The 26441-nt window shown below is 35.4% G+C and overlaps 1 protein-coding gene across 3 annotated transcripts in view; it reads right to left on the reverse strand.

Moving 5' to 3' along the window:
• LOC117425143 (serine/threonine-protein kinase D1) overlaps positions 1-26441 on the reverse strand; it is a 70621-nt gene that overhangs the window by 22972 nt on the left and 21208 nt on the right. For all 3 annotated transcript variants that reach the window (XM_058991604.1, XM_058991605.1, XM_058991603.1), the window contains exons 2-3: positions 9775-9913; positions 425-556 (exon numbers count right to left, since the gene is read on the reverse strand). In XM_058991604.1, the coding sequence (XP_058847587.1) occupies positions 425-556; positions 9775-9913 (271 nt within the window). The remainder of the gene's footprint in view (positions 1-424; positions 557-9774; positions 9914-26441) is intronic.

Here is a 26441-nt window from a genome sequence, read left to right on the forward strand (position 1 = left end):
GCATAGGTGAGCATTATAAAGAATAGCAAGGTGTGGTAAAGCATATTAATAAACATGTCAAACCAGGGTAAACTATGCAGAAATACCCAGCAAAAAAACTGTTGTAAACCTTTACAAGGGTCACTGCACTTAAAACAGTTTGCATTCATTTCAAATTGAGTGACTAACTAAAGCTAGTGCTAGAAATATTACTCCAACAAAAGTATTAAAGGAAATAGCTTGGACAACCTTGCAGTAATAGAGGTTTGTGGTAGTGACAGCTGGATACCCCTAGTAGTACTTAAACCATCTCACTTAAGAACTTCTGATTTTAAAAGTATTTTCAGAAGCAGACCTTGTAGTAATACCGGATTGTGATATTGTTATGTAATGTATCCTACAACAAAAACAATTGGAAAACAGTGAGAAAAGATGACTTGATTACCTTCACATTTAAGACCCTGTCGTACAAGTCCCCAAAGCATCTCTCCACAGTGATCACAAAATGCTGGTGCTCTGTATGAATGGACAAACAGTGTGTGTGGTCGGATCTGAAAATCTTCAACTGTAGCAGAAGCTGTAAAACAATAACAAACCATCTTATAAGTTAATATATCGTGTGTAGGGTGTATCTTATTGTATTTTACAAAAGGTACCAGGTCTGTGTGTTTTTTGTTTTGTTTTGATTTTTGAACACTGGAATTAGGTGTGATGTTCAATACACGGGATATCTTGTGACAGGACATCGTCACTGGCAATGATGTTTAGACCAGAAAGGGAGAATCAGAAACAGAAGTTGCAGGTTTCAAGCGGTAATGCGTACGTTTAATCAAATAAACAAATACACAAAACACTGGACAGAACACACTAACAAAATAAACGGCACAAGGGCCAAAACACTAACTATTCTAACACCTGGGATCACCCTGTGGCTGGAGACTTAATTAAGCATTTAATCACTTATTCAATTCCTGGTGCTAGCCACATTCCCACGTTTTTGCTGGGAGAATTTGAACTCCCTCCCTGCCACCCAATATTACCCCCCACACACACATTTCATAGGGCTTTCACCCTGCCACACATCTGTACACAGGATAAGGTGTACTGGAATTTTGGTAAATACTTCACCGTGATTGGTTGATTTCTGATATGTGATTTCTAATGAGCTATATTGTTACTTGATGTTTGTTTAAATCATGTTGCATCCCCAGACACAAGCTGCCTATTTAGTCACAAAATACATTATTTTCAGTGTCAATGCATGGTTCAGTACAAAGCAGCAGAGGTATCACAAGGGCAGCTGAAGTAATATAGAAACATAGGTGTGGGGGGATGGATTTGAGCATATATTACTGAGTTTTCATGTATTCAACTTTATTAAAAGGAACTGCTCCTGAAAAGATTCTTAAAAACTGATTTGAAAAAAGTGTGTGCAGCTGTAATGTCTGTCCCTTCTGAAACTGTGATTTTTGTATATTTTCCATAACCTAACTTCACAGGGGGGGCAGTTATTACAGTTGCACTCTCCTAGTGGTCAATTCTTAAACCAACTTATTTCAGAAATCCAGAAATATTAGTAAGTAAGCCTGGTCTAAACAGCAGTAGATAATTATACATACTGTAATAGGTAACAGGTGAGAAATGACATATTCTGAAAATGTATATGGTATAAAGTTTAACCAGTGGTATCTATGCTTTATATAAGGATAACCAAAATATTTGTATACAGCATATGGCTTTAACAGTTTAACTGTTGTCAGTCTTTGGTCTGTTCAATGTGAACATAGTGGACATGCTGATTAGGAAGTAGGTTACTTAACATCATTCTGCTGATTTTTGGTTACCTGCTGATTTAGATAAAGAAACGGTTGATGGACTCTGCTCTGGTCCCAACATGAGTGCAGATCTGCCATCTGAGACGTATAGTCTCAATTTCTACATTGGCACGCAGCATGTAAGATTGAGTCTGTATTGACTGAAAAGAAGAATTAACACAAGTATTTGAGGTCTACGTGTAAGCAGCATTTAGCTTTAGTAGATATCGAGGAAGGCCTGATAGTTAATGAGTGACAGTCTGATCGATCACTGAGACCCATTTTGGCCACTTTATTTAGTACAATTGTTTCCTGGATTTTTTATGGGCAGGTCCAATACCGCCAGACACCAGAGGGGATTGTGATGTTATAGGGCTGAGAAAACATCAGGGTGGCCTGGACTCAGCAGATATCCCAATAGTATATATAGTATATACAGTATAGATTCTGTTAAACCAGATATTTGAACACATGAAAACAACGTTAGGATAGTTCAAAATGACTATTTACAATGTATAATTATTTCGTTAATATTACTGGTATAGCTTCCTGTTTCTAAGCCTAAACCAGTAATAAAACAAATAACATTTTCAACGTGGATTTTTATTACTGTATCATATTTTCTTTTTCTCAACCAGAAAATTAAGCAACAAGGTACTTTTTCTGTACAACAGTCACTGAAGGAAATTGTCATAGCAGAGACATACATTATACTTTGTACGTCAACCAAAAACTCACAGCAGGATATGTAACTATTTTAAATACAGCAACATAGATATAGTGCTGCATCCTGGTATCTTTCCTGTAGGTCACATGGTCAACACATGAAGTGACAAGGTACCTGGAAGCAACAGCAATTTTCATCTATAGCGTTAAATAAGGTTTTAAATGCGACAAAAATACCTTCAATGAAAGAACAGGAGAATCATTAGTAGTAGGAGCTACCTTTCCTTTTACATCTCATTCAATGGACCATGCATTGTAAACTATGTTACGTGTTTAGTATAAGCATATAGAAAAACTGTACATTTACCATGTTAAACATTTAGACAGTATAGGTTCCCAGTTTTTCTTTAGGAAGGATTAAAACCTGTGACCCTCGGATTCACAGACGAGTGCGTCTTCATGAAACGTTTAACCTGGCCATTAAAGTCATCCCTGGTTGTTACATGGTTGTACTTGTGTTTGTATTATAAAGCCCCACCCCATTGCTTTTTCCAAGGGTGTTTGACTGTAATGAATGCTGGTAGTGGAGAGGCATAGCCTGCCAGTCCTCGGTGGGTGTGCACGTGTTGCACCGGTGATAATCGTGCCCAGAAGAGGACTGGCAGCGTTTGCAAGGTTCTCCATGCTGTGTGCGGAAAGAATAGGAGGGATTTTTCTCTCTGAGGTTCAGCAGTTCAAAACAGAAAGAAAACAGCAGTGACAGATGGAAACTGAATACACCGAAGAGCACAAAGGCATCTTCTTACTAGCTTGGAATCACTGAGCAAACACAATGCGTGCCATATGACATTTTTAGCTACTGCCGTTCCTCCTCCTGTAGTTATAATATCAGTGCATTTTGAGGGCAGGTTATCTTTTGTTTTAGCTAAAGGCAAGGCCCTGCTTATGTATCACTGATCACCTGGAGTCCTGTAATCCCTGTCAAAGTCAAGCTATTGTCTTTCCTTGTTTTTGTCACCTTACACAGGGATACATTTTCAGAAATAATACCACAGAAAAGCTCAATATGACTGTAAAGCTGACAATGCTGTAGTCGTTTTAGCCACAGTAAATCTATACTGTTCTAAAATTAAATGTTTTGTATTTGTATTTTTAAACCACAGTGCACATTATATACCCATGGTAATACTATAAAAACAAATATTGTTTTTGTTATTCAATATCGTAGTGATAGTTTTCAAGGGCAATTCAAACATTGTTAAGGGGACTATTTTTAGGATTTATATACAGTACTTTGTAACACAGTACATGTCAGTGCAAACCTTTTTTCCACATTTACCTAAATTATATTTGAAATCCAAATGTCACAATGTTTCTCACTGCATCAATGTTCCATATCTTGTCTCTATATATTTTGTATGTGCCCGTTTTATTTAAGCTTGTATTTAAGGTCAATTAAGCAAGAGGATGATGTGCAAATTATCTTACACTGCCTATCTTAGAGGAAAACATTTCCTTTAAAGACAGACAATAGCTATGTTTACAACAGCTTCTGGCATCCAGAATGGAACATTCTTTTTCTAGAATTTTGATGTTATCATTCCATCATCGTACTAAAAAAGCATGTTCCAAGCGTGGAGTGCCTGGCAGGAGTAAGACAATGCCAGTTTGGTACGATTAACTTCCTTTCATGGGTCAAATCCAAGGTACAAATTGAAAAACCGTCATCTTACTAAGAGAGAAAGAAATACACCCCCTTATCTCCTGTAATCCCACTGCAAATCACAAAAAAATGCCAACCAAGGACAGGGCACAGAGCTACATCAGTGCTTCCCCACAATTGTCAAAAGTACACTCGCAGGAATTTAAAAAATACATCCTTGAATAATGTCAAAACAGGTTAATCTGCTTATACTGTATATTTGTTATACATATAAATTATAAATGGAATAAATGAGTTGATATACATACCTCCAGACTGTGACTGATAAATCATTGAAATCTCAGCAACAAGCTGAGCTCTCTGTTTAGATAAAGCCATAAATCCTTAGCTTACAGTCTTAAGATCATAGCATCAAATCCTACTGCTGAAAAATATTTTAACACATAATAATTACAGCAGTTATAGCCTTTCTTTGAAAATCAAGCAATATGAAGTTAAGAATCGTACTACTGGACACATTTTTTATGAAGATCATGTTACAGTGTAGCGATTCTGAGATGCAATAAGTAATGAGTAACCAAAAAACGAAGCACATGCTAACTTACGTTGTTAAAAAAAACAAACAAATAAAAACAGAGATGACCAGTAGAACGCTCCAGTTAGATCTGCTGTAAACCCGGATGGCCACGATTTGGTAAGTAAAATTGTAACATTTCTGTAATATTATACTAAAATCTTACAAAGTCATTGTAAAGACCCTCTTTAATGCAATGCACAGTTAATTGTTGGTACGTTCTTATGATGCGTGTGTGCTGTATGAAATATGAACATAGCCCCTCCTTAATTATCATAAAATGACACCCACTGGAGTGGCACTTAGAAGTTTGTTGTGAACCCTTGTCAAAATAAAAAAGGACAGGGTCATGGGTTTTTTTTTCAGGAGTAATAGTGCAACACTCATAGCGTGCTATCTCTATTTTCAATGGAAATGTAGCCAGTGATACTTAAGTGCTTGAGGCCTTTTCTAACACTAATATTATCCCTTCTTGAACAATCAACAAAGTACTTGTTATCCATCACTGATGCTAATTAGTGCACAGTATTTTTGCTTGAAGATAAATAAAGCATCACAAAAGCCTGTTGTAGATTTACTCACAATTTAGATGAACAACATCAAAGCCTTTGTCCCTTTTCAACCACACGGTAATTGATAATCAAGATTTTATAAAGCAATCAGAAGGAAAACTTAAAAAAAAAAAACTGTATAATTCCGCATCAGCAGAGGTTCCTATCATGTAATAGGTCCTTATGTAAATCCCTGGTAGTCCCTTTAAAATTACTCACCTTAAACTGCTATACCTTAAATCCTGGCTGCCATGGTGACCCTACAAGCTATTTAGCAGTATTACTGTATGTCACGTTTCTAATTATTATCAGTACCTTTGTTTAAAAACAGAAATTACAGTAGGGATCGTACTTAACAATTCCAGTCTCACATTCACTATATGCTGTTTATTACATAAAGTCTGTAGCTGTACATTCTTTGTACAATCTGAGCAACTTATTCCAATTCCTGTGGGGATGCATTTTGGGTCTTACCATAGAGGTTCTCATGGGGATTGAATCCATGTCCTCCAAATACTAACCACTAGGCCATCTGGTTGTCATAATTGGATCATTTTCAACTATTAGTTAAACTGCAATAGTCCATCCATATGTAAATTTTATACGTCCTAATCTTGTCAGAAAGTTACAATAAAAAATACAAGGTCATTTATACATAATATACAGTCATCGTAGCAGAAATGTAACCCTCATTAAGCATGTATCTGAAGACAGAAGGGAAATGTTGCATTATAAAATGACATTTCATAGAAGTATCTGCAAATTAAATAAAGAATATGAACATGCTGTAACAATGGTGAAATCAGTTGCTTGCCATTTTATTGTTAGACAATAATGAATGGTCAAATTCTGCAGGAAAGCATGTTGAGTAGATACAATTACTGTGGCCATGTAGTGTACTTCATTATGGCCAACTTAACAAATGAGACCATGCAATTGCAACAAACTGAACATTATTGATAACAATGCTCTGTGGTGCATCACAGTCATTGATCTGTACAGAAAGTGAATGTGAAAAAAATGTTATTTTACACAGTTTATAGAGCAAAATCTATTCCTGGAAATAGCATGCTGTAGTTGTCTTGTTGAATCATGTGTACAACCTGGAAGAAATGTACAGTATACAATATATAAACATCAGCACTAACAAAATTGTACAAAATCTAAATCTAGTGACTAAAAAACAAATCAGACCTCTTACAGAATGTATTGCATATGTATATGACCTCTAAACGGCATGCGCTCTCATTATATGATGATCTAAGCAAAAACAGTAACACTCAGAATTATTATGCAAAATGAAGCGCATGCATAAAAGATGTTCATCTGGTGTAAATAATAAGTGCCTGAATTAAATTAAATACATTGAAATCAATGCAATACTGCACATCCGGGTTTACAACGGTTGCTTATTCTAAAGGGTACTGTCAATACCACTCTCTTGTATTGGCTTTAGCCACAGAGTGAGTTTTGACACTATGGTCATCTTACTTGAGGTGAGGAGAACAAGAGGTCACTCAGTCACTGTTATAAGCATCACTTGTTCAGAATGTGTAGCAATGTTTTGATAAAAGGTATATACACAGATTGTGAATCACTACATTAGATACAAGATGGCACTATAGTAACTTCCCTTCTGAAGTCAACCAAACTTACTGTGCTTACGAACAAGAAATCCAACCAATGTTTTTTTGCAGTTCTTCCAGTTATAATAACAGTTGGCCCTATTCAAAAAAACGTTATGGGCTGTTTTAAGGAATATTTTGTTTAGGACTGTTTTTTTATAAAATAAAAAAAAAAAAGTCAATTTTTAAAAAAGTTTGCAGTTCACAGCCATTTTAGAGAAGGTTAATAGTGTTGTTTTTTTCTGTTTTTAAATACCTTTAACCTGTTTTTGAACAGTTCTTAAAATTTTGTGAATGAATCATCTCTAAGACATTTTGCAAAAGTGATATAAAAACTGAACAGTTAAACCTATCTTCGTCTTACGTGTCAAGCGTTAATACAAAAATTGCTACCAAACAGGACCCTTTTTCATGAGGTTATATTCTTTAGCATCTCTCTGTATGGCTTTAGTTAACAGTGATTTATTCAATTAGGAATTGTGATTGTTCTGATAACACAACCCAAACTGTACCACCAAGGGGTTTGATTGCCAACTAAAAGGTAACAAGCAAGAATCCATGAACAGTGAAAAAGAAATGCATATTGTTCCCCCCCCAAGCCTATTTGGAGATGAAAATATGTGCATCTTCAGTGTGTGCTATTATATGGTTAAAATTTTAAATATAATATTTAACATATGGAGCAGAACAGATATTACCAAGTAATGACATGACATGAAATTTAAAAAAAATGGTGGAGCTATTAGTTCAATAGATTGTATTTAAGAATTGCATTGTAGAACACTTCTTTTGCCTGCTTTAAAAACATGATATTTCTAGCTCATTTCCCATGCTAATGTACTGAAGCAATGGAGTTAGACATGGCCGACTATGATGTGAAGAAAGACAAGAAACCCAGACTATTCTCTGAAAGAGTCTAGTGTTAACTTATTTACTCTGTTACACACACCAGCCTTCTTGAATACCAAATGGCATCCCTGTGGTTTATCGAGTTAACCGAGGTTGACTGTATATATATGTATATATATATATATATATATATATATATATATATATATATATATATATATATAGATATATATGAAATGGTTTCCTACGTTTTTGTTTTTTTTTCCCTACAGAACATGTTTTATATACTATAATTGTGTCTCTCTATTCTGTTTTACCAGTTTTGCTATGATCTATAAGCAATCAGGTGTAATTACTGTGTACATGCATAAATTCTGTTATGCAAAAACAGGCTGACAATATAATGTACATTAGTAATCTGCTGGAAGCTTTACCTAATGATTCTATCACTGCTGAATAATGTGACAGTTTCATAGAAATTGGTTGATAATTTATTTGTTCCAGCTGTTTCAGAAAAATCATTACTGAATTACATATTGAGCCACTGCCGGAGACGCTGTGATTCACTGTGATTCCCACAAACCACATTTTAATCAATTACTTAAAATAAAACACAAGTGTTCTCCCAGAAGACCTGTAAAGCGCTTGTTAAAACGCGATAAAGGTGTCATACATGATTTCAAATAAAAATCTCAAACTGAAGCATCTGTGTCAAATAGCTTTTTGCATACTATAGCAGCCCAGCTGAAAATAAACCAGGTTTTCAATAAACCCACAAAAACAAACACGCTAAAAATCTGTACTTGTTCAACTCGATCTGGAAGCTGTTTGCTCATTTTCCTACAGTTTTTAAAGTATGATATGAAATGTTTTTTGCGTAAATAAACAATGTAATCGCTGGAAAACATAACCTGAGATGATCTCCTAGAGTTAGTGGAAAGAGAAAAGTTATTTTAATCTAGTTTCTTGCTTAGAATAAGCTTAGAACTAGAATAAGCTTATTTTAAACTTGTATGCAAGCGTGAATGGAACAAACAGTTTATTCAGCTTTTACTTTGATAAATCCATGGATATACAGTCTAGAATCAACAGATTATATCTTAATTCTGACTGCTTTAAATGTGGAAAAATGACTGGAAATTAGAGACCTTTGCAGGAAGACGAGAAGAGCAGACAGCAACTGAACCCAGAGACATGTTCCACCAATTCATAGCTAAGACAGCAACATTTTAACCAATGACCTGTTCATCAGACTGGACCTTTTATAAAGAAGGCTTCGGTTCACAAAAGTGTGTTATAATTTACCTTTGACTTCTTTAATTTCTGAGAACCAGACATCTGTGGATATATCAGGGTGAAGAGCAGTGGCTTTTGCAGAGCACGAGCACGATGATTTTTTAGTAAAGCTTTAGTCTGTGTGATATTTTTGTAGATTCCTAGCAATATGTGGTGTACTGATTCATTCAGTTGTTGACACATTAAAAGTGATTCAGGCCATTATCCCACCTCATAATACCATGCTCAGGTGATTTTAAGTAGGCCCAAGGTCCTGGGCTCTAAGGTGCACCCAATTTGGTCGCATATCGGACAACAAACATTGCAGGTGGGATCATCAAGGTGCATGTGCGTGACCGTTGCTTTCACGACTTTAAACATAGATCAGAATTTGAAATATTCTTTTTTGTTTCCCATATTGGTGCAGACAGAAGGCGTAAAAAACTGGATCCTTGGGACATGTCTCAAGGCAACATCAACATGATGACGCAATGTCTAAAATAGATTTTTTTTTGGGGGGGGGGGGCGTTCTTGAAAAGAATGAAGAAAAAAAGTTGTCTGTACAGTATAATGTTGCAAAAGTGATAAACTCAGGGGGTAGGGGGGCAGACAACTATTGAAAAGAAAATATTTTTATGTGCACCTAATACTTGTCAGTGTGCAGTAATATATTTTATTTTAGGCCCCAAGGCATCCTCTAAGATCTAGATCTTCAAATAAACAAATACAGTATGTTGTAAAGCAACAGTGACACAAAAAGCAATGCTGGAATAATTACCTGAAAGAACAACTTCAACAAGGTTTCCCTCTTGAATTTCAGTGGCAGATTTTACCAGCTGCAGAATATTGTCTGAGTTCGGATCATGTCGAAACAACAGAATTTTATCATACATTCCATAAAAGCCACATTCTGGGAACTGCAAATAAAAGAGAAGAAAAGGCATTACTGTTTATAAAAAAAAGGGTTACAAAAACACCAAAAGGAGCTGTTACAAGATGTCTGAAGAATGTCATGAAGAATGAAACTGGAGCATTGCCTACCTTTTATCATATGTTAGATTTTTCTTTTGTTTTATTGTTTGTTGATCCAAGTGTTTTCTAGGCTTTTCAGCACCTTCACTTTAAATTAAAGTCAATGTTTAATCTTGCTTTAGTACAGATGATCTCATTTGATCATTTTAGTAAAATTATGCTGCTGCCAACTCTCTTGAAAGTTCACAGGGACTAAATTACTGATTTCCATAGTAAAATGGAAAACACATATATTTAACAGTTTCCACTTTACATATGTTCACAGTCTGGAACTGTGCACAGTAATTCTCTCAGGCAATGATTTGTAAACACAGAAGAAGCTGTTGCTTGACAGAAACAGCCAGGCTGTTATCTATTCATTTCTGCCATACAGATTCTTTTCTATTCAACTACAGTGAAATCTTACTATTGAAGCTTGTCCTTGAAATAAAACGTGGCCTTCACAGGATGGGACCTAACAACTGAAAGTTCTGTACATTGTCAAAACATCTGTCAAAGATGTTATTTATTTTAGTTTTCTTCTGTCCAAGCTGTTCTAACTTACTGTTTTAGTTTTTAATATTTGTATTACAAAATCTCAATGAAATGTGCAAAGCTTCCCAAGGATAGTGTAGCGCATGCTGGTCTTATTAGAGAGGTCATTTAACAGTGGCTTGTTACATTTGGGACTGTGGATGGTGGCCTTAATAATCAATGCAGGATGGCCTTCTTATTGAAGATGGCTTTGTATTGCTGCCAACAGAAGCAAATCGCAACTGTTAAAAAGTGGCTTTAATTGGGAGGTAGCCATTTTCTGATGTGGCTTTAATACAAGGTTTTACTGGAATTATAGTGTACACCCCGATCCACCTTCTGGTTCTGACTAAAGTTCATCGATGTTCATTAAAGCTCAGTTCGCGGGAATGTCTAATTGTTAGAAAATAGGTGTTGCCTATTTTTAAACTGTGCCCTTCATACATCAATGCAGTGTCACAGGAAAACAATATTGATTAAATGCTGTCCTCTCCTGTAAGTGTTGTACTGTATTCCAACGTATTGATTGTTTTCAGTTTGGTCACACTACTGCTGTAGACAGTTCTCTAACTATACTTCATGCTTGCTATCAGTTCAGCAACAATACAGAGAATTGAGAAACTGACATTCCAGGATAGCAAAGCTTTCTGAGAATCACACCACACAAACAAACAGGTTGAAAACATTTGCAGCCTAAATTAAGAAAACAGATATGTTTAAAGAAAAAGGGAATTAAGGGTGAAATTAGCAGGCATGTTCCCTAATAAAAATATTTGAAGTAAGTTTTCACCTGTATTCACAATTTACATTTCATACAGTATCAGTTTGTTGATTTGTCATCACGTGATGTTAGAATCTCTTCATGTATATTTTCTAATTATGTTGTTCTCCAGGAGTAACAACTGAGTGGGTGGACACTGACAAATTTACATAATCACAACAACAGAAGCTCTTTTGAGTACCTCACCACTGAAACCATCATTCCATTCTATCAGATATTCAGCAGGATTCTGCAGGTCCTCTCTAACCCTACTTTCTCTGATGGTAAACTAACCTTCATTGAATTGCTGAATAAAATTGCCTTCAGCAGCTTGGGGGAAATGTGCCTTAAAGAAGCATTTTTAGAACCAAAGGAAGAGTAACTTCAATATATAACATTGTAGGTGAAACATTTTTCCTCCACATGTTTGGCTGTGTTGGGATCTACCAGCAGATTCAACACATTTGTTATAGTATCAGCTTATAACAAAATGTTCACAGAATATGTATATATTTGCTTCTGGACTAGTTTATGGTATTATAATAGCTTCAAATTAACCTCATCCATAAATTATTAATTTATTAAACACTAGATCTTGTAGTGAGTGGAATAGAAATATTAAACAGTAACTAGGCTACTTGCAGCCAGAGGATTATTATTATTTATTATTTATTTTCTTAGCAGACGCCCTTATCCAGGACGACTTACAATTGTTACAAGGTATCACAGTACAAAGTATCAGTTGACAAAATTTCACATTATAAAACATCACATTACAGAGTATCACATTATAGAATATCACGTTATAGAATATCACATAATAGATAAGACCAGTTATAAAGAGGGCAGCAGTGTGAAGTAGTGGTTAGGGCTCTGGACTATTGACCGAAGGGTTGTGGGTTCAATTCCAGGTGGGGGACACTGCTGCTGTACCCTTGAGCAAGGTACTTTACCTAGATTGCTCCAGTAAAACCCAACTGTATAAATGGGTAATTGTATGTAAAAATAATGTGATATCTTGTAACAATTATAAGTTGCCCTGGATAAGGGCAACTGCTAAGAAATAAATAATAATAAAGTACAGTACATCAAATTCAAATAAGAACAATGTGGGATACAGGAGAGTTTGCATCTACACTACGCAGTGTTTAATACCGTACTCAAGAACTGGACTCCAGACCACCTCAGGGGGTAGTCCTGAGTTCTAAATTAGATCGCATCAGGTAGTATAGTCTGTCAGAAGTGTGTAATACCGCCGTAATACCGAACTACATTTTTTGTGTATCCTCCAATATCCCAAAATGCTTTCTGATATGTTTGGCAAAATACTCTAAACAGGCGCCTGAAGGACTTGCTATCAGTGTACACTCTGCACTGGGTATTCGTTTTTATGCTTAAAAAAAAGATCTGTCAGGACATCTCTGTTAAACTAGTAGGGAAAATAACAAAAGCACAACGTTAAATTAGGCGACTGCAAAAATGAAATGCGAGTTAAAAGTAGGACCAGGGATGAACAATTCATGTAGTCTGTCAGCTCTGTTTGAAATAAAATTAAGGGTATCAGAATTAGGCTCAGGGATGATATCAATGCAATTAACAGCTTTTTCTGAATTTAATTATGAAACAGAATCAGCTTAATTTGTTTAAAGGGATGTCACCTGATTAAAAATAAAACCCCAAAACTTCAAGCCCTACTCGTGTGTGTGTACGCATTTACTTTTTCCAAAATACTTGTTTTATTTCTTTTTAGCAATATGGACCTTTATTAAGACATTAACACATTATTTTAAAATAAAATACAATGCATGGTGAGATACTATCATATTCATTTCCACTGTTCATTGCGCTGCTAGGAACTGTGACCAAACTATTTTAATAGTGTTAGTACATATTAAGCCAGACTAAACATGAAACGGTACTTCAGTGTGGGCGCTGTGAGCTGGATGAATTAAAACGTTTTTGAGTACTGTTCTCAAGATCAGTGTGGACGGGGCCATATTTCTGAACACACAAAAAAATGAAATTCCAAATGAAATTCAACTATTTAAGCCAACCTTCTAAAGTAAAACATTTACATGCTTTTGTTGTTTGTGTTGTTTTTTGTATAATTTTACACTTGTTACTGTTTTGTTTTTTTAAAGAGATCCTTTTTATCTACTCTAAACATGGCTTTTTCTTATCCTTCTAATGAGGTCTTTACAAAAAGCTACACAGATACTGAGTATGGTACTGAGGTCACCATGACAGCAGATCCACTATAACAGTACAGTTGTCATGGTAGCACAACCCAAGGCTCTTTCCTGATTGAATACTATTCATTTATTTGACTGAACAAATGCACACGTATCTGCTGCATGTCTCAGCCATCAAAAATAAAATGGTAAACCACTGTCTACAAAAATATGTTGGAAAAACAAAACAAATATTTACCAAAAGTGCATTCTATAGATAACTGAAGAAATGCCATTAATACCTTTCATACAGTATTAGTCATACAATAACAAATATACAGTAGCCAGTCCAAACTGACCAATGGTCTTAACCATGCTATCATGGTGAAATGCAGACTGAAAACCACTGTACAATCCATACTTCCTATAATAATTTTATTAATGAGTATTTAAAACAGCCGTCTGTATTTTGATTCCAAGGGTTCTCACTGATTTTTGATGAATTGTATCAAAAACAAAAAAAAACAAAGACACGACGAGGAATTTTAATATGGTTCAGATAACGAACAGGATAAGGTCCAGACCCGACTTTACCAGTCACACTTACTGTAAAGGATCCTTCACTAATTCACTACCCTTAATATTTCACTTTTATTTTTATTTTTAAACTGGTAACTAATTCTTTTTTACCACAATTTGATTTGATGTTGGTGTTGATGACATACTATGACATACGGTATAACTGGATGTAATCAAGTATGTTAGTAACATCCCCCTACATGGGGTAAGATTATCAGAAAACAAAGTTATTTTGGAATTGCATTATTTTGTAATGTTTTAGATAAACCCGTATATGTTTATGATATTCGCTCAGACGGTTCACTGCATGGTTCTCTAAAATGATCAGACCCTATACCTAAGCATTAGTAGCCTGACCCCACCCCCCCACCCAAGCTGGTCCATCAGGTTGAACCAGAAGAGTGTTTACAGTGAAGGGACTCACTTCCTAATACTTCATAGCTTCTTGAAAAATAAACAACTGACATAAAAGGACAATGCAGTTAATCGCACATAAGTCCAAAACACAAGCCAAACTACTTGGAATGTAAATCTGGCAAATCTATAAACCCTGTGGCTTATTATGTACCTGCATGCATGCAATCATTCATTAAAAGATGCTTTTCTTTGTATTATTTAACCAGAGTTATCACATATGATTTCTGTGAACAGTTGGATAATAATGCTAATAATGCTAATAAGCACTTAATTACTGTTGATTCATTTGGTCACCTGCATTTGGTCAAATGTCGATAAAATGCCAACATTTTGTTTGTGAAAAATGAAGTTTTTTGGGTTTTTTTTTTAAACTTACAAATACCTACAGTATTACAACCTACTAAGAATACTAAATCTGAAGTAAATTACAACAAATTTTTACCTTTTGACCTTTTGAGAATTTTGCTCAGGTTGTAAATACAAAATTAGATCTTTCAGTATCTTGAAAAAATAGGCATACGAATGGACAGACAGTCAGAGCGGGCCTTGATGTACCCCCAGATTCTCATACTCTCAGTAACTTTACCTTGTGGTAAGTAGTATTGCAATTGGAGATGTGATTCTCTACATATAAGGCATTGCTGACCAACTACAGACCATTGTATTTTATTTCATAGAATTGGGTTTTAGTTGCTTAATTGTATTAACGATTCTGCACAAATGAAAACAAAGTAGTTTGCAACAAAATCCAAAGTGCAGACAGTATCAGTGGGATTTCTGTTCAATTATAACCACATTTGAGACTTGATGCTGAATAAGGCCTGTTGAGTTTAGGTGTAATGAAGGAAAGAAAATTAAATCTGCATCAGATCCCTTCAGGGTGTAACTAAGTTTAGTTCAAATTTAATTAGCAGTTTCAGAAAGAGAATATTTGTAGAACAATAACCAGCACAACTGCAGACATAGTTTTGACATGATGGAAAATGTAATTTTTACTAGTTTGGTCAAATGCCAACTGGCCAATAAAGAGAACAAAACTAAGCAGTCTGTTTTGGCAGAAGTTAGAAAGTTACGTGTTGAATTTTCTTTCAAATATATTGTTTACAATTCTTTGCTGCACATCATCACCATGGAAATCATTGCCTATGTCTTTATCAGCAGAGCTCCCCCTGAGACTGTTTTCTTTGAGTCATGCTTATGTAACATGATCGTGATTATAAATTATAAATTATAATGTGATCATTTTCTAACCTAAAAAATACCCTAAAGTATTTCAGTTTTATTGTCAGTGTAACTAACATAGACAATAGGCTCTGGTTTATGCAGCCGATGACAGTTATTTATCTCACTCGTGGATCAATGCCTGTAAACCATGTGAGTGTGTGAGACGGGGAATGAAGTGTAAAGGTTGAAGTGTCATAAACTACTTTCACAATTGGCAGTGTTGTCATTGTGGTCTGTGGATGTGTTATATATTGGTCTAATCACACAGTTATAACTGGCCATATAAGGCTGGCCATAGGGTTTCTTAGATTCACTCCCCTACTTTAAATCTTTGTCCTCAATGACTGAACATAACCTGTTCCTTAAGATCCTAATGACAACTGACATTGCCTTGTGGCAAAAATAATAAAGGACACTGGAACTGTATGAAAATAAAATACAATAATTAGATCTGTAGCATGCTCAGTGTGGATGGTCTGATGTGGTTTGCAGTGTTGACTTCACATTCTCTTATTTATATGATTTGTTTTTTTTATCCATTAGAATGGAAAAAAAAACTTGAAAGAACAAATCTACTTTCACTCTGTTTCAGAGTATGTTCCAAGAAAACACTGGCCAATGTAATAGCTTCCTTTGAGTGCAACAGTGAAAAGGAAGTGCAGCTAATTAGGACACAAGCTTAATCTACCTTCTACATTCCCTGCAATTAGTTTTACTCCCAAAATATTTTGTTTCTATAACCACTCAATACAAGCCTGTACAAGAAATGATCATGTAAACCAATTACAGGTGGTGATAATTAAGGAATGAGCTTTGCCACAATTGTGCAAAAAAACATACTATGCTGACAGATTACACTGAAAAATAACCATTTAATGAGCTTTAGTAGGCACCCTAAACTTATTCACACAATAGTAATTAGATGTACTGTTTTACAGCTGAAATAAAAAGCACTTCACACTGTCTCACATGCAAACAAAGTTGTCACTGTTAAACAAAGAAGAATTTTTGTGTTTAATAAGAACACTGTATGTTTCGTTCATTATCTTAATGAGGTACAAATGATGCTCACACATTGAGCAGAGTGGACTGTGTACAGCATAATTAGCCCAATGCCTGAAATGAATGCAGTGAAGGCAAAATGTTGCGTGTTATTGTTGATTGTCACAAAACAAAAAAAAATACTTTAATGGTACTTTAATGGTTTCCCATAAATGCCTCATGCGTACAAAATTATTCTTAAGGCACCCGTGTCTAGTGAATATATTTAGCCTCAAGCATGTCAGAAAACTGTGTCCTTTGAAAAGACACACAGCACCTGCAAATTAAATCCTGGAAACTTGCTTGCTTTAATAAAAGCAATTAGAACCCATCCACTACTCACATTATTGACATGTTTTGCTGACTGGTCCTATGTAGGGTCATTTGGGACAGGAAATGAGAATGCATACTGTGATTTAAACATTTAAACAATTAGAAATATTTTAGCACAAGAAAAGTCCCATGTCTTGGTTAATTTTTATAATATCCCATTAGGATAGTCCATCCCCTGAACACTCTCTGTGGGTTCTGGTCTCAGGAAATCAAGAAACAAAAGAGATATTTTCACAAGGATGCAATCTACTTTATACTGTAAAGGCCTACTGTATAGCTCTTACTGTAGCTATTACTAAACCAACTTATTCTACTTTGTCATCAGTGGACTACATTAACCTGTTAACCTTTTACAGTTTACAATAAAGGGAAAAAAACAACAACTCAGTAGCTTCACAGTAATTATCAAATGTAAAATGTAAAAAGTGCATACTATAACCCTAAATTGGTTAAGTTAACTTAAAAGCTGACTAAATATTAGCAAGAAAATTAGATAAGATACTGCTGTCTGTACTCCTAACTCACCTCACCTCTGGGTTGTAAGTGCAGCCGCTAAATAGCCCGATGCACAGGCGGTGCTCATTGCGACCCTCATTATCATGATTGCAGCTCATTATTTGTGCATGTTGAGTAATTTGCATTGCTCTTAAGTTTACGTAGGCCGCAGTGCAAAATAATTGCCTGGTCGCTAGGCAATTTGGATTGTGCAGCCGCAATTGTTTGCACTACGCCTATCCTTACATCAGCCCCTGTATCAGGTTTTTTTTGTGTTTTGTTTTTTTTGGTCGATTTTTTGCCAAACATTAGTTTTGTGTAAATTGACTGTATTTTACATAAAGGAGTCCAGTTTTCCTGTATTGTCTTTTAACCTCTTAGCAGCCTATAATAAGATACTGTACCTTTAAATTATAAGAGCCATACTCAATGAGCCATAAATGTCTCAGAAGCCATCCATTGGACAGTCCATCCTTATGTTATTATAACTTGTATGTGCATTTGGTTGCTAGTGTTGTGCTTGGTTTTATACATTTGGTTTCAGTATAAACTTTTAATATACAGTGATGGAAAAACAAAGTGAATGTGCGAATTACAAACCCAACACTTGTTTCTTTTATCTATCTATGATGTTGATAAATACACTGTGTTGCTGCTAAAATAGGCAACTAAAGAAAATAATTGCAAACTAGATAATATACTGTCATGCTCATGCTAGCAGAGCTTGTTACAAACTTAATTAACTGAAAGAGTCAAGTGTCAAGACAGCCTTGGAGATAAATTATTAAACATACTGCAGCAAGTGTTATAATTTCTGGGCTCAAAGAGACGGTAGATTTTTATCAACACGTTTTATATTATTTAAGAAATTAGCAGTAGGTTAAGGTAAGTAACTGATTTAGTGCAAAAATCGCAATACATGTTTCCCAATTATACTTAAATGCTGCTGTATCAATTAAATTTTCTTCCAAGGTCAATTAAAAAACAACTTGGTATTTTTAATGAATATAAAAGGGATCCTTTAATGTTTAGGTTGCTTATTTTCAAAGTCCAAGGAAATATCTATCCATATTAACTAGTAGTAACTAGTAACACCCTGTATTTTGGTCTACTAGGATAATAGGACATGCGTGTCTTGGTAAGGAGAATAGTAATGACCCAATTTTAAAAAGCATAATGTGAATATGAACCAGTTTGAAACTATTGTAAACAGATAGGTATTACACACTTGAAGGTAACAACTGGCAATCAAAACACAATTGTTGTGTCACATAGCATGACACATTGATTAAATTGACCCAGACTCTATACTGGGTTCAATGGGCTAAAACATCAAGCATCCATCTTACTTATACATGGCAGGTACGTATGCCCTTGATTAAATTTTGTTTTATTTACACGGGTTAGATGGGCTCCTTATGTTAACAAAAATAATATAATTTTTTGCATGACAACAGCATCTTGCAACACATTTCATAACAGATATTAATCTAGGTAATACATTCTAATAAAGTGACAGTACAGTGAGACTACATTGAAATACGGTCTAGTACTAAATGGATTAAAATGCCTGGGGCTGCTTTTAGAAAACAAATATGCTTTTTAAAATCGCTCATCAGAAATAGGAAGGTTCTGTAGATTGACTCTTGTCAATAATACATTCGTTGAGACGTAATTATATTACCCCAATCAACGGTGCTTACACTTCAACAAAAAATCCTACATCCCAAACAACACGCAATGCCCTTCACATGCTCAGGCCTTTGCAGTTTTTTATTTTAATACATTATTATCCCATCGCCAAGTTGAGGGAATCAGCTAAGAAAGTGCCCAGTGTCGGTTTGGTCTCAATGGAGTCAGTTGTGTACCACCAGGAAGAGGACGATAGTTCAAGTGGCTCATGCATAATGTATCCTTCCTGTGTCCAGTGCTTTCCCCTAATAAAGAATCCACATTCCAGTAACACAAGATGACCTTGCGGAGCCCCCGCATGGAAAGTCTGAGTCAACCAAGTCATTAGTATGAGATCTAAACTCCCTTTAAAACATCTCTTTGTCCAGAGGCCCAAGATAAGTGAGGAAAGTCCTATATCAGGCAAATCTAATACATTATATTCACTGAATAGCAAAAGTAAACCAGCCCTTATTGGTTAATATTCAAGCTCTAAAATCTCGCATATCTTTATTAAGAAATCTCCACCAGGAATGAGTTGCCAATTAAGAGCTCAATTTAGATGAATAATGTTAAGCCTTCTACTCACTTCTATAGCTTGAAACTGAATAGATTATCATTACGGGAGATGCATTTTGACAGCCAGATAATGCTCAAATCGTGTCAAAAAATGCATGCACTGTTACGGCCGTATGATCCTTTGTACCAACGTGGCCCATTAGTTTCTAAGCTATTAAAGAAATAATGTAATCTCCTGAGCCCAGCTTTCTTCTTTGTATTTCATTTGTTTTTACTGGTGCACCAATATTCATGTGCTATATAACTGTATTTCATATCAGTGTTTTATTTTACTCCAGAAAGGTTGTCAAGTGTTGACAATAAAAAAGAGAGTACAAACCATAGATGCTCAACTGGTTGGGAATATTAGGACTGTGTTGAGCAGGTGTAAGTCTGCATTGTGCACACAAACAATTCCACAAATATATTCACAATCCAGAACGTAAATAAGAACTTAATGTGGTTCAAAGCTCTATTAGCATTTATTTCTGTGTAAATGAAACAGAAATGTAGTGCATATTAAATGTCAATGTTCCTGACTTTAAATATGAATCTCTCCATCTTTGTCAGATTTAGTTTCCTTGTGAATGCCTGCATTATTGTGAAAAGCAAATGGAAGCCAAATAAATACTTCCAGAAGATATTTAATATTATCCAATTAGGCATATCAATCAGTGAAGTAAATATTACATTACAACATTCCTTATTTGAAATACAAATTATTTGGGGTCCCTGAGTGGTTCACCTGGTAAAAGCACAGCCGCGTGCTGTGCAGGGTGAGTCATAGAGCGCAGGTGCGCGTCCTGGCTGTGCAAAGTGGACGGTCTTCGCTGGGGATTCTGAAGGAAGCGTCGCATTGGCTGCGGTGCTCTCAAGGGTTAGGGAGGCAAAACCGTCAGGGACTGTTTCTCCTCATCGCGCTACAGCGAACCCTGTTGACCAGACGCCCAGCGAGCTAAAAAACATACACCTTCAGGGCTGGCCTTTGTCCTCCAGAGGTCGGTAGTTCGCTGACATCCACTGTCGAGTTCCTAGGTGTAAAGAGGAAGCTGGCTCAGTCGTGGGATTGGAGGACACCCACTGAACCTTCAATTCATCTGAGGTGTGTGGAGAGTTTGCGGTGAAGGGAAAACATTACTGGGGAGAAAATCAGGGATAAAATAACTGGACACACTAAATAAAAAAATAAAAGCATAAAAAAATAAATACAAATCATTTGATCTGTGCAAGTAAAATAAATTGGGAACACTAATTGTGCTCCTATTTTCTTATGAATGCCTGCTTGATTTTAAAAAAGAAATTAAAGAAAGCAAAATAAATATTGTATGATGTTATTTAATTTAGCAGTATAATAATGTACAACTAACAGACAAACAGCTGTGCCCATCCTTTGTCACCTAATAAGCACTACTGCCAACAACCAGTATTTAATGAAAATCATCAAAGAATAATTGTCTTCATGTGCAGATAACCTATTTGTAACATGGTGCTGCACAAAAGATCAAACATATGCAAGTAAAATGAAGGTTATGATGTTCCAGATAACCACTTACTTAGGTCACTTACTCAGTTTAGGCCAGTCACGTTTTCTGCTCCCTTAAATAATACATTGGGTAATATTTGTACCTTCTTGTTCACACTAGACTCGAGTTTTGATTTTACAACGTCTTCACAGCTCGCAAACTAGTCTGTGTTCGCCGCACTCTCCATGATTGCACTTCAAAACTACATTTGTCATTGGATAAGCATAGGCGGCAAGCCAATACACAGCTTAGGGTTTGGTAGTGTTCATAAACGCAATCATTACAAGGCGATACCCAGCCCGAGTGTTCAGTCCTACTGTATCTTGTGTTAGAATTAAAGCTAATCACTCTAGTCTTGATATCTCAAATGGGGGGTGGGGGGGCAGCTGGGGGTGCAGAGCTACCCAAGGTCTTCCCACAGACTTACATCAACACAGATCACGACAACAAGTACTGAAACCCCTGATGTCTAGCCAGTTTCTCCTTGTTTTCTCCCATACCTTATCAAGATGCATCTCCTATTAAAAGTCTATGGGCATAAAACAGCTGCATAATGCATGAGCCTTAGGAGCTACCTGTGCCGGACCTGAATTTGATATTCAGCTTGTCTTTTTTAACCACTACCAGGAAAAAGTGTAATACATTCAAAATGAATAAGAACTATTAATCATTCAAATACCATAAGGAAATTGTTAGAGTTTTTTTTTTTTTTTTTTACACAGACACATGTCATTTGTAACCAAAGTAATAATAATAATGTGGTATTGAACACTTGCATTTGGATTGTTTCTTGGTAGGAAAATCAAACAAATGTTCATGACTGGTTTTTACGGTTAAGCTGCTGCGGTAGGATGTTATTGCTGTTCAACAGTACATTGCTCTTGTAAAGCTTCTGGAAAGTTGCCATTCAACAATTTCCTTCTTTGGAGTCTCTTATCAAGAGCAGACCAGAGGGGCTTCCCTGATAAAATAAAGAAAAGTAATCTTTTATTTCCAGTGCTGTATGTACTTCGTCTGCAGGCCTTCCACTTAAAAAAATAAAACCTAATTTGTAAAGCACTGAACAAAAATGCCCTCAGGCACTAGTTCTACAGAACAGTTTATCCAACACCCTTATTCTGTCCTAGCTAAAGACGACATGAAGTGGATCAAGCATGTTTCTAACTCTTCCTTTTCAAGGTCACAAGTACCATTTTCAAAAATGCCACACTGCAAGAATCGATGACTTGTCTTGTTCTGTTGCAAGATATGCAAGAGAACTAGGCCAGCTCAAACCACTACAGCTAGAACTAGCTATAAAGATTTCCCACAGGGACAAGAGAAAAGTGATCTTTACAGTTAGGAGGAAACAGTGTTTTTCCTCCACCTTGTATGGTACATTAAAACATGTTGTCTGATTGAATGAAGAAACTATACTTTTGTGTTATTGTGAACAAAAACAATGCATCCCTCATGGCACAGTACAATGCATTAACTTTTAAGCTAATATATAAACATATTTGGTCTCTATTATCTATAAACCAAAAAGCAAATATGAAGAGCAATCGTCTACTTTTTGTAAATGGAGGCAAATCTAAATATCTGCACAGTATTGTAGTCCCCTATATAGTGGCAGCATTTAGATCCATGTTAAGTATAAGGATATGAGGTGTTTGAAGAGCTCAGCAGTGGCTGGCTCCAGTAGCATCTACACATACACTTTACATTACTAAGATAATACAATATTTTTGACTGTGCTGACTACACAGAATTTTCTTTTTTCTGTGAAAGTTTCTAGCAGTTTCTCTCACAACACAAAATTAACTGCTACACTCAGCCATAACTAAAGCAAACTGTCTCCTAATATCCAATTAGGCCAGACTTCAGTCTATGGCAACCAGAATAAATCTATTCCTGCCATTGTGTCACTGGAAAACAATACAATCCTGATTTCACAAATGACTGAAAAACCAGGATGGGATATTCTGAAACCACGTCAAATAAACTTTCATCTCGCTGTGTAAAAGTCTCTTTCAGGAGATAAAGCTCCAAGCAGATATAAATGTATACTTGTAATTAAGAGATTAGTCCATAGTAATCAGTCCCACAAGTATCACAGCAGTGAACTTTCTCTTTATAAACATGTGGCTTTATTGCTGGCTCTTGCAGACATAATCAATATTTCATGTGATTATTTTACACACTGTGGTGACATGCTGTATTTTCAGCTTGTACCAGTGTTTGCAGAGATAAATTGTATTCAATACTGCTAAAGTGCAAGACTGTTGTCCCCCTCCCCCCAAGATTCTACTGTAAAAACATATAAGAATTCACATTTTGTATTATCAGCACAAATTCCTATGATTCAATGTCAGCTTTATCTTTCAGGTAAAATATTATTTTATTAATAAAAACAGCCAATCCTCCAACAACCCCCAAACTGTAAAATAAGAATAATTTGTAAATAATCCTTTTTAACTCCAATACCACAGGAATCATCTAATCTAATGTATATCCGCATAAGAAATAATCTGTTTCCAATACTGCACTCTGAACCCTTTAAAATAACTGGAACAGCATTAACTGGTACAACACTGACTGCTTTTGTGGATGGATGACATTCTTGTTTTGCTTTCTTCAGCTGGTTCTGGGGGTTAATATAAAGTTAGTGTTGACAGATAAAAAAAAAAAAAAAACTATTGATAGTCATATGAACCACACAGTGGGTTTTTGTTTGTACAAGTGTAATTGTGACCATAAGTGAACAAAAGGTGATCATTTTATTTTCTTTGTAAACAGTAATTACGTCTTTGTTCTCGTGGAAGACTGCTGTTTAAAGCAGCCCACCTACTTGCTCAGTAAATTGCTATGACTGTCTGCAACACATTATATTGTAAACAATTTGCAATAAAAAAAATGTTATTGAAATATATACAATTAAATGATATTGTAATTGACTGTTTTTGATGTTTCTTAGATTACTTTTATTTTAGCTATACATCACTAATAAGTTACACTCACAATAACAAAAAAGAATGTATGGAAATACTAGTCATCACTTTTTTAATGAGAGGTTTAAGGTCTCCAGCATGAGAAACAAGTTTTCAGGATGTTGTTTTGCCAAATAATGTATGTGTGGGGGTTTAAACATGTCATTGGGATAACATATAGTCAAGACTACTGTAGGAATCCCTTTCCTGGAGAAAACAGCACTATAGCAGGCTCTATTGTGTTTTTTTTTAATGCTCCCCAAGCATAGACCTTCCACCACTATTACACACCAGAAGAGCCCACTCCGTGGGTTGTACAGCACTGTGCCTACATACTGACACAAGCTCTCAGGTCACACTGAAGCGTTAAGTGTTACTGTATGCCCTAACATAGGAATGAAGTGGAACTAAAATGTTGTCATTAACCAGTGATCTAGCAGATATCCTTTACTGTAAAATCACCACTAAACTTGTAAAGCTATCTTTAGATATTTCGGATTTCTACAAGGCTAAAAAATGCTCTAATAAACTTGTTATTTATTTTTTCTTTAAAACACAAAATTATTGTTATACTTCAAATGTGATAACTTTTGGTATTTCCTAATTTAGAAATATTGAACCTTACTTGGGTTGTTTCATGGGAATTTTACACCCTTCTTGTTGTATAATAACTGTATAACTGTATGAGGTAAGCATAGACTACAAAATTGTATATTTCTATAATACCTTTTTTGACCCATGGATTCAATATTATCGTATTTGGGTGAAATTTGTTGACAACACCCAAGTGGCAACAAGCTGCTGTCAGCATTCATTTTAATTGTCACTGATATCCTAGAAGTGGAGCTGTCACTCATTTGTTTCACTTCCAGTTGTCATCGTGTAAGGATATAGTGTGATCCCATTTCAAGGCAATCAGCCTTGAATATCTTAAATTTCCAATTAATAAAAATGCTATTCACACTATAAGCGTCTTAGTGACGACTCAGCTAATGATGACAATATGATGAGGCTCAAGTATCAGGTGAAACCCTAGGCAGAGTCTTTTTGAAGACATTCAGAGAGTATAGTACCTCAATTAATGATGTTATGATGCATGCCCAAACCTATTAAGAGATCAAGTGAATAGACGGCAGTTCTGAACAGTACAACGATGACTGAAAAGCTGCATTCTAAAACCTGTTGTTTTACTTAATGATATAATTTCAACATTATCGCCGGCCAACGATGGTCCAAAGGTCTTCAAATGCAGTACATTAAAATAATGATCGGTAACATGGAAAAAAGACACGCTCCTATGTTGTTTGTTTGGGGGTTTTTTTGTTTGTTTTTTTAACAACATCCCAGGTACATGATAATAACTGCATCTGATTAGATGATCACAGTATTATTGTATCACATTAGATACCTAGTTGATAATTCTAAGAACATTATTCTAAAAACATAATGGTATCAATGATGGTCCTTTTATGTGTCTTATTCTGATTGTCTCCTGTAGAATCTCAGGAACATTAGAATGTTATAAGACAGACTCAATTTTCTGTCCATTTATCTCATCTATAAAACACAATGTTCTAGCTACAAAAGACATATGATAAATAAGAATGGAAATTTCTCAATCAGAACGTCATAATTATTTATTATTATTATTCCTAAACTCGTTTCTAAATCTTTTTTACATTTTAACCCATCGGATTACCCACCATGAGAAGCATGAGAAGCCATGCTTTTTTTTTTTTGTTTTACTGCAGCATTTATGTATATAACACTAAATGGTTACAAGATGAATACAATAAATTCAATAAATTAGCCTTATTCTGTTTAAGTAGAAATATATAAACAATAACGGCTTGATTTTATCAACCTATGCCTTACAGGGATAGCCAAACTGGATTTTTAGAAGTTTTACAGCACTGGGGAATCTCCCTGGTTTGCAACAACCACTTATTTTTTTTTATGTTAAATCATTTAAAATAAATCCTTCTGTGGTGTATGCCTGCATGATATAGGTTGAGCAAATCAACCCCTGAGGTTAACAGCTCTATTTAAAATTAATATTTTTTATGTTTAAACGTTTAGGCAAAATTGTATATGTTTGGATAGCATTTAAACCTCTAGAAATTATTAAAACCCCAAGTTTAAATATGAGGGTCCCGATT

The sequence above is a fragment of the Acipenser ruthenus genome, chromosome 18 (assembly GCF_902713425.1).
Source record: "Acipenser ruthenus chromosome 18, fAciRut3.2 maternal haplotype, whole genome shotgun sequence".
Lineage (NCBI taxonomy): Eukaryota > Metazoa > Chordata > Actinopteri > Acipenseriformes > Acipenseridae > Acipenser > Acipenser ruthenus.